The sequence below is a fragment of the Kryptolebias marmoratus genome, linkage group LG9, assembly GCF_001649575.2.
Source record: "Kryptolebias marmoratus isolate JLee-2015 linkage group LG9, ASM164957v2, whole genome shotgun sequence".
NCBI classification, from domain to species: domain Eukaryota; kingdom Metazoa; phylum Chordata; class Actinopteri; order Cyprinodontiformes; family Rivulidae; genus Kryptolebias; species Kryptolebias marmoratus.
The window spans coordinates 8,806,968-8,816,223 of NC_051438.1; the positions used below are offsets into that span (position 1 = coordinate 8,806,968).

The 9,256-nt window shown below is 47.7% G+C and overlaps 2 protein-coding genes across 2 annotated transcripts in view; one reads left to right on the forward strand and one right to left on the reverse strand.

The window, feature by feature from the left end:
* Positions 1 to 6,225: 6,225 nt before the first annotated feature.
* fgf20b (fibroblast growth factor 20b) lies at positions 6,226 to 8,818 on the reverse strand. The gene is made up of 3 exons (XM_037977508.1): positions 8,143 to 8,818; positions 7,918 to 8,021; positions 6,226 to 7,371 (listed from the first exon to the last, which is right to left on the reverse strand). Exons 1-3 carry the CDS (start codon positions 8,429 to 8,431, stop codon positions 7,126 to 7,128), a joined length of 639 nt encoding a protein of 212 aa, XP_037833436.1. The 5' UTR covers positions 8,432 to 8,818; the 3' UTR covers positions 6,226 to 7,125.
* A 239-nt stretch (positions 8,819 to 9,057) lies between these two features.
* Positions 9,058 to 9,256, forward strand: part of micu3b (mitochondrial calcium uptake family, member 3b) — a gene marked incomplete in the record, with an annotated part of 23,002 nt that continues 22,803 nt past the window's right edge. The window contains 1 exon segment of the mRNA XM_025006711.2: positions 9,058 to 9,256. Within this exon segment, the coding sequence (XP_024862479.1) occupies positions 9,083 to 9,256 (174 nt within the window).

The window sequence follows — 9,256 nt, forward strand, 5'->3', positions numbered from 1 at the left end:
GGGGGGGGGGGGGACTAACTTTTATTAGAGACAAATGTGTTGCTCCTCTTTTCTTGATCTGCCGACCTTTTAAGGCTTCACAAGTCGTTAAAGTACTTTTCCCTTTTCTGTTCATGCACTCAAAACATAAAAATAACCCCATGTTTTTTTTTGTTTTTTTTTTTAAAGACGTTCGGAGCTTTTGAAGTGTGGTTCCTGTGCAGAAATACTGAACAATTAATATCTTACCTGTTGCAGACAGCTCTTTGAACTGCCTCAGTTTGGAGAAAAAGAGCTTAATCCTGACCAGGCGGACGAGCTAACGGCTAGTCAGAAAACAACTCCGATCTAAAAAAAATAAATTCATAGCGGATCACAAAGATCGATGGTTTATAAATGTTCATAGCTATAAAAGCTTATGGTACTTGTAGGAGCGGCGGCAGCAGCTAGCTGTAGCATGTGGCGTGGAGCCTGGGGCACCTCCTGCATGATATCTCTGCAGGAATAACTAATATAAAACGGACAGTGATGGAGGTGACATGGACCACTGGGAATGCCTTTAGACTGAAGTAGTTTTGAGATGAGAGCAGTCTGCTAACTAGCTATTAGCTGTCCTCTGTTTCAATGTAGTTTAAAACCGAGATTGTTCCCAAAGCTATCTGAAACTAATAAAATATTAATTGTTCATAACCTTTCCATGACACCGCACTTGAAGTGTATTCTCGTCTGAACGTGACCTTTATGGCACTTTGTGGTTTTGTGTAATAACTACGGTACCTCTTTGTTAGAGGGATAGTCTGGTGATTTTTGAAGTGTTTTGTCAGATAGTCATCAATAGCTAACACCTCATCAGCCATGATGCAGCCATACAACTCCTTCTTAACAACGACCTTCCAGTGTGACGGAACGTTACGTTAGCTAATATTAAACACCTGCACCTCTGCACGACACAGTTTCTTTAGTTTGTCGCTCTTTTCTCAATCGAACATCCCTCGTTTGGCTAACCCAGGGGTCTGCAAGCTGCGGCTCAGGGGCCACGCTTGGCTCTTTAGTCCCTCCCCCTTCAGCGGCTCTTTGACTGAAACTAACGCAGAAATGAATTTAAATGCATTCGTAACTACAATACAAAAAAGTCGATTTCCGTCCAGTTTTATGCAAAATATGTGAATAAAGCATCTGTAAAAAAAAACAAACTGTTGTGCAGTTTTGTGCACATATCATCTACTGTTTTATAAAGAGCCACTGAAAATTTTACAAAAATATGGCAAGTTGTTGTGGTAATAATAATAAAAAAAGGCTTAACTCTGATAAAAAATGTAATAAAATTTAAAATAAATTAAGGTTTTTGCCTATAGCAGAAAAAAGTCACAATTAATTGCCCGACAAAGTAGCCTAATTACTCTAAAAGTTTATTAGACTGTGTATACTTTATCATTTGTTATTTTTTCCACAATTATACAGACAAGCTGACAGTCCAGAGTCGCTTTCTTTGTCCTAACAAGCAAAACTACAAGAAATGTCAACAATTTATTACAGATCTTTAATTTGATCATTTTTTTATATAGTATTTTTAAAACACCTAATGAGTCGTGTTATTGTTATTTAAAGCTTGAAGTAGGTTTTGCTGCTCTGGAAAGGTTTTGTTTAGCGAGAGAAGGAGCAGAAATGGCTCCTTTGGTCAGAAAGGTTGCAGACCCCTGGGCTAGCCTTTAGCCTGGCCTAAGGTACTGAGAACCATTAGACAGAACCAGACTATCCCTTCATGTTATATTGTTGGCTGGATATATTTAATAAAGCAAAACAGAACCCTTTAGAGGACCCAGCAGAGTCTTCTGCCTAATGATTACTCTGCTGGACATAATCAGCAGTTTAGCGAAGTAGAAGGAGGCAGAGCTGACATCTTTAACAAATTGTGATGTTCTTTTTAAAAGAAAAAGCAAATTGCTTCCTTTAATTTGTCTTTTTATAACTCAGCATGTACGATCTGTGCTGATAAATCTCTCAGGTAAATGAATTTTGCCATTTAATCACGAAATCCAGAGTTAGAAAGTGCTTACCAAAAAAAAAAACTACACTGTAATTTCTGTGTAATTGTCTGTTATACTGAATCTTCTGCGTCATCTTCGGCGAAATCTCCCGTCTGTGCAGGACATGTCAGCTGCGTGTTGCGTTCGAAAGCTCAGACACTTCCTCCGGGGGTTGCTGTGAATTCAAAACTTCTCGCTCGTGGAAGGAAACACCGTCAGCCAACATCTGTGACAGCAAACGCACCACTGTCGACTCCACCGAGGGTGTCTTCAGCAGCTTCCTTTTTGTCCTCCGCAGCACCAAAACATGGCTATTTCTCTAACTAACGTCTCCACGGAGATGCAAACAAAGGAACATATTTTCCACTGCAGCTGACACCTTGTGATGTGGAGCGTCAGTAAACCGGGTACGGCGTGTTGGGGTTTTTGTTTTTTTTGATGCGTACGAACCGCAGACCACAAAGGCTTTCCAGCTTTGAAACTAAAAAAAGGCTGAAATCAAAGTGAATAGAATAAAAGAACTGTTCAAAAACAAACTTTTTAACCCCACTGAAGCCCTCAAAAGGGAGAGAGGGAGACAAAGACAGGTAGAGAAGAGCCTTTAACTTTAGGTGAATTTGACCCAAAGGCCACGGGATGGTTTTAGCTTTAAAACAAATGACGTCTGGAGGGTCAGAACCCTCAAAAATGCAAGAAAATTTTCACATTGACTCACCGTGAACGACACATTTTATTTGTTTATTAACCTTTATTTTACCAGGAAGATCCCACTGAGATCTCAGATCTGTTTGTCAAGGGAGTCCTGGGCCTGAAGGCAGCCGAACATGCAGGTTTGTAGACTGAGGGAGGAAACCGGAGTGCCCTGAGAAAATCCACCAAACACGAGGAGAACATGCAGAGCTCCACACAGAAGGACCCCAGGTCCAACCCTGGGTTTGGACCCAGGACCTTCTTGCTGTGAGGCAACAGTGCTAACCACTAATCCATCGTGTTGCCGTCTGCACAAACTCCAGGCGTAATTTGGTGCAGAACTCACCGGATACATGTTGCATAACGTTGATGAAAAACAAAATACCGCTCTAGAATTACGAAAACTAAATTAAAAAGATGGGTTCCAGACGCCGGCGACGACTCGGTGACTATTTTGGGAGAAAGTTTCTCCGAGGAGTTTGGAACATGTTTGAAACATTCCCGTGACACAGGAGCGAGGCGACTCGCGCCAAGAGAACTGAGGACCCCCTCGAGCATTTCCGGACGCTGTGGAAACTCTCTTGCGAATGTTGTTCGCAAATTGTTGCCATCAGTCGCAACCCAGTGAAATGTTAGTTTTACAGAACGACCGCGTGAATTTACCACGTTTTCCAGTTTAATCCTGCATGGAAAACCAAAAAAAAGTTCCAAAAAAATCACACAGGAAATGTGTTTAACGTGTTAATTTATCGTGTTTTCTCAAGGGAAATCGGGTGATTTTTCACATGAGATGAACTTTCACATGTGAAGATTTTGCTTTTTGTTCCAAATCCACATGGGAAACGTGTTTCACATACTCCACGTATTAAGTGAACATGTTTTCAAAGCTCATGTGCTTTTGTTTCAAATCCACATGGAGAACATGTGCAAAGCACACGTATCATATGCCACGTGTTAAATGATCATATTTTCACATGTGACAACCACATGAACATTACATGTGAGAATGTGATAAATAAGGACATGTGCAAAACATGTTTCACATATGTCACGTGGTAATGCAAACCTGATTTTTTTAAACTCATGTGAAGTTCACGTACTTTCTGTTCCATGTGCAAAACAGATTTGTCTTACAGTACATCACATGTTAAATTTGCATGTGAAAACGTGATTTGCACATATGAAGTACATGTGTTTTCTTTTTGGACAGTCTTTGGGAATACTGTCTCCACCTTTACAGAAAAACCACATGAACTTCACATGTGAAAGTCACACATTGTCACATGGGAAAACATGGCAACTTAAGAGGTGACCTATGTGCAAAACATGTTTCACATATGTCAAATGAATAAAATGTTTTCATGTCTTCACATGTGAAAACGTTCTTGTTTTCACACAATGTTCACATGCTTTGCTCCAAATGCACATGGAGAATGTGCAAAATATGAATTTCACATGTATCAGATTGTAAACTAACATCTGACACATGTGAAACAGATGGTTTGCACATGTTTTCCATGTGGATTATGAACAGAGCATGTGGTAAATCACGTTTTCACTTGTTTTTTTTGTGTAATTTCGGAACATTTACAACCTGTTCATGGGATCACAAGGTTTTCCACATGGGCTCACATCTAAAAAACGTTATTCACATTTTCCTTTCTGCAGGGGCAGATTTTCTTCCCTGAATGCCTCTCTCTGCACTCGGATAAAAGCCCAAAAGTATCAAGTGGATAACGCTATACTTACACTTCTGCTGTAATCCCTATAAACACGCATGCAGCTAATAATTTGTGCGCACAGCAATTTACTAAGGAATAAACAAGCTACAAAGAGCCTGAAATCAATAGTTGCAGGATTGCAATGACACAAAGCTGCAGACACCATCCCTGTGCAAACACACTCTTAGAAGTGGCCACGGCTTTAAAGCAACAGGTGAGCTCCTCGGCACCTCCCCTGTCTTCCCCCAGCGCGCTCGTCTAAATATAGAAATTATGCTCTCTGATAATTGGGGGCCGACAACAAAGCCAGCAATATTCCGTCCTCCTCCCTCACATCCCCAGCTGGCAAACAGGCAGGGCTGAGATCAGAGCGCGGGAGCTCCAGCGCCGAGGGAACACCTGCGTTGGCTGGCCGGACGGCGAAGAGAGACGAGGAAGATCACCGACGTCCACACCTGCCCGTGGATCCCTGCCATGCACATCCATATTTACACACACACACACACACACACTTGAACCGGTTTCCTTGAGAGGCTTCTGAGGAGGTGTTGAAAGTCAGGGAGCGTCCGTTAACTGGGTGAGATGGCCTCTCGGGAGTGGGGTGAGGACGAGGGGGGGTGGGGGGTTTGAATGCTTTCGGCGTGAAGCCGCGGACCACCTGCAGGAGGAGGAACAAACGCATCCTGTAGACTCCGAAAACATCAGTTTAACAGGCGCCAAAGAGCAGCAGGGCTGGGCGTCAGGTGTCCCAGGTCAGGGTTTCCGGTTTGTTCCGAAACGTGACCTCAGAAAGGGGGCGAAGCGGGCAGAGGTTCGCCCCAAACTCTGCTCTTCGTCGCTACAAAAGGCGAAGGCGAGGAGCTAAACGCAGCTGAAAAGGTGGATCCTCTGTTTTCTTTTAGGCGCACACAAGCAGTGGCAACAACTCGTTTCATGTTGGGAGGGAGGGGAGGAAAAAAAGAAAAACAGGGCCTGTTCAGTTGACGGACAGGGGATGTCCAAGTGTGCGCGGCTTATAATACAGTCTGGGATGCTGTTATTAATCGACGGCAGCAGCATGTCGGCGTTCAAGGTGTGCAGGTGGGAAAGTCCCCCGCCTGCGCGAAGCTGCAGACGGGAGAGAGAGTTGGCAAGCGAGGCTGTCAGGAGTCGGATCACACACTGAGCTTTTCATGCTTCAACACAGATCTGCTCCGAGCCGTGAGAGGAAGCCGTGCTCAGACACGAGGACGAGCGGGGGGCTCCTGCAAAGTAAATGACAAGCTTCGCCCTCCCCGTCACCAGAAGGCAGCTTCTTTCCCTGCTGATGGGGAGGGGGGGTCAAACGTGGCCCAGTTAGTAGCGTCTCAGCAGGCCTAAACATTTTAATGGGACAGGTCAACAAACGGGCCTCTAATTGTCTGAAGGGGGTGGGGGGTGGGGGCTGGGGATTACTTAATCCTTATCGCTCCAGCCTCCAGTTTTATTCATCGGCTGGGGTTGCAGGGCCTCAGCTAAAGGTCAGATTTTATTTGGCCCTGATCGCGTCCTCGTCCGTGTCGCGGCGCTCTGCTGGGAGGCTTTGAAGTTTTATGCGCTCCACCGGGTCTACGATTCGTCCCTCGGCGTAATGGCGTCCATAAAAAAAAAGAAAAAAAAAGACAACTCTGATCTCGTAAGGAGGGTTTATATGTTTAAACTCTGAAAGGCAAAGTCAACCACTAAAGTACGTCTGTTAAAAGGTTGCTTTTTTTTTGTTTTTGGACAAGACAACTGACTCTTGAGACAACAAAAGCCCCCCCTCACCCCTGCCCCCCATGACCTCTGCCAAAAAGGACATTTGGATCAGATCATTTTCTGAGGGTTTTGTTCAGTTTGTTTTACTTCAGATTGTTTTTTTTTTTTTTTTATAAAAAGACAGAACCACAGTTGGGCCACTGTTACCGTATCAAAAGGACAAAAACAAATTCAGATGACAGATCACAGGTTAGATTTGGAGATGGTTAAAAACAAGCGTGTACATTTCAGGTCATGTTACACTGCGTTACCGGAAGAGAGGAGAATAAGAACGCGGCGTCTCAGTCTCTACGTGGCTGACGCAAATCCAAAAAGGTACTGCAGGAGTCTATGTGTAAAAATATATCCTCAAATAAATAAATATATACCATAAATATGTCTATCTAAAAACAAACAAATAAAAAAACAACAACGAATAAATAAATGGTTACGCTTTCTCTTTCCAGAAGGTCCCCACACAGGTACGGTCAGCCCTGAATTCCATCCAAGTCTTTCTGGTGAAGCTCCAGGTCGGATCCTCTGATTCCGTCCAGTTGGACGCCGGCTGACGTCTCTGTCCCGCAGACGGCAGAGGGGACCAATCAGCTCCGTTTCCCCTGTTTGTCTCCAGGCGGCCGTTTAAAAGGGGGTCGCCCGGCCGTCTGAAACAAACGAGCCCCTCATGCCAGGACATTCTAGCCTGTCTTCGTGGCTGCTGAGAGATGCATTCCTACAGAGGGACACCCCCCTCCTCCACCACCACCCCGCCCCCCCAGCTGCTGTCCACCATCCTGCGCAGGCCTCGTCCCCCCCAGCCAGTCTCCTCTCTGGTTCTGCTCCCCGCACGTCGTCAGGGCCGTCTTCTTTCTTCCTTTTCTTTTAAAAACAAAACAAAAACAAAAAATAAAAGCAGCTGCTCCTGATCCATGCCCCCCGCCCGTCTCTGCTGCACCTCAGCTGTGTCCCAGGACGTCCCTGTACAGCTCGGGCACCCGCTCCGGGTCCACGGGCCGGGGCAAGAAGTGCGTGAATTTCTGGTGCCGCCTGGATTTGGTCCCGTCCCGCGGCGTGCCGTCCTTGTTCAGCGCCACGAAGTAGCGCGTCCCCTTGTCCCCGTGCTTGTAGAGGTTGGACGAGTAGGTGTTGTACCAGTTCTCCTCGAAGTGCTCCCGGAAGACGCACTCTGCTGTGAGCGTTTTCTGCGGGGAGAGCCCAAACAAAGACGTCTTAACACACGGGCGCTGAGGCAGCTGTATCTAATGAAAGAAATCTCAGGGATGATCCCGGACCCTGGATAAGTTCTATGGGCCACCAGGGCAGCTGGTAGCCAACACACAACACCCAACATATATAACAATCGTTGCTCAGCTTAAAGAAATATATATTTACCAACCCTTGTATCCTTAAAAGTAATATACAGAAGAGCATTCTCGCTTAAAATAACTAAACTGCGGGCCACAGTGAGCTGCTGCATCTTCATTTTCCTACTTGGCGTAACTATTTTTTCAAAGTGGTCAGTATGGGCTGATTAATGAGACTGTCTCTCGACGAGACATCCCCGAGCAGCAGAATCTGTCAAACCTGAGACAGTAAGAGAATGCCTTTTTTAAACAGAAGAGGAAGCTGTGAGTTGACCTCACATCAGACAGGACAACTCTGCTCCAGCTGATGAGGACAGCTCAGAGGATCTTCGGCCGAGTCTTAAGGGGTTAAGGTGAGATGTAGGCGACAGTGGTGGTACTTACAGAGCCGTACAGCTCTCCTTTGTCGTTCATGCACAGGTAGAGCCCACTGTCCACTCCTTTGATGCTTATCAGCCCCACAGCAAGGCTTATGAACTCCAGAATACCTGCGGGAGGGTAACAGAGACAGGAGCGCATAAAACAGGCTGTTTCTTTCTCTTTTCTATTTATTTCACGCCTCCTCTTCTTGTATCAGTTTGATATATTTTTATTTTTATTTTTTTTTACCAAAACGACTGTGGTCCTTCCTCGTGCCCTGCACCGTGCCATCCGGAAGTATTTCCAGGTGGAAGCCCGTCCTGCAGTACAGCTGCCTCCTCCTGAGGATCCCCTTCAGGTGCGGCAGGTCCGGCACCTCGTACCTGGGGAAAGGGAGCAGGTGGTCCCCGCGCGGCGTCGGCCCGTCCCCGGGCGGCGTCAGGAAGAAGTGGGCCCCGACGTGGACGACGCCGTCGACGCCGTGCAGGACGCCTCCAACTTCCCCGAGAGTCGCGGGAGGAGCGGCGGCGGCGGCCATCGCGCCGGAGCTCGGCGGGGAGGGGGCGAAGTTTGGGCGAACGGAGGTCCCGGAGGCAGGGAGCCGGGCTACAGCGGCATGTTTACCTCCCCGGTCCTCCCGTCACTCGGCTCGCGCGCGCGTGTCTCCACCCTTAGCTGCTGCTGCTGCTGCTGGGTGCACAGGTGTGGAGCTGCCCCCCTCCACCCTCCTCCTCAGCTTTAACCTCCTCTAGGTAGCAGCATACCTGTCCTCAGTGATGCCTGAGCGGAGACGCAGGTTCAGCAGTGTGTGTGAGAGAGAGAGAGACCGGGATACACGCTGCAGCGCAGGTGAAGCAGCTCCTGGAAGTGGCAGAGGTGGTGAGGCAGGTGCAGACCCACAGGACCAGGAGTGGGCGGGGCAGTCCCAGTCCAGACGTGCCCTGGCAGGGAGGGCTTTCTTCTTCTTCTCCTTCTTCTCCTCCTGAGGCGAGGAATAAAAGAACCAGGAGCTGATGGCCGGGCTTCAAAGCCTAAACGAAAGCACCACACAAACATGTTCACAGCACTTCGGCTCGAGCTCAGCGAGACCGATTTGAATACTTGAACTCTCGTGGCGGAGAGACCTGAGTCGCACGCCCACGGGGTTTCTCGCGAGCTCGGAGCCGCGCGCGCGCAGACAGGCACAGTCATGGCGGCGCTGCGCAGGTTCGCCTCGGTCCTCTCCGCCCTGGCGGGGACACGGACGGCCCCCCGTCAGGCTCTGAAAGCGGCGGCGGCGGGAGCGTGTGTCGCCGGGGCCGCCTGCTATCTGTACTCGTGCTGCTGCCGCCGCGGCCCGGCCGGGTTCCGGCGGCCCGGGCCG

What these genes read in the sequence shown, in the direction of transcription:
- fgf20b (XM_037977508.1), bottom strand. Translation starts at nt 8,431, where the DNA reads ATGGCCGCCGCCGCCGCTCCTCCCGCGACTCTCGGGGAAGTTGGAGGC. An exon ending in GAAGGACCACAGTCGTTTTG is followed by an intron (nt 8,022 to 8,142) that starts GTAAAAAAAAAT and finishes ACCCTCCCGCAG; the next exon opens with GTATTCTGGAGTTCATAAGC. An exon ending in AAGGAGAGCTGTACGGCTCT is followed by an intron (nt 7,372 to 7,917) that starts GTAAGTACCACC and finishes CTCTCCCCGCAG; the next exon opens with AAAACGCTCACAGCAGAGTG.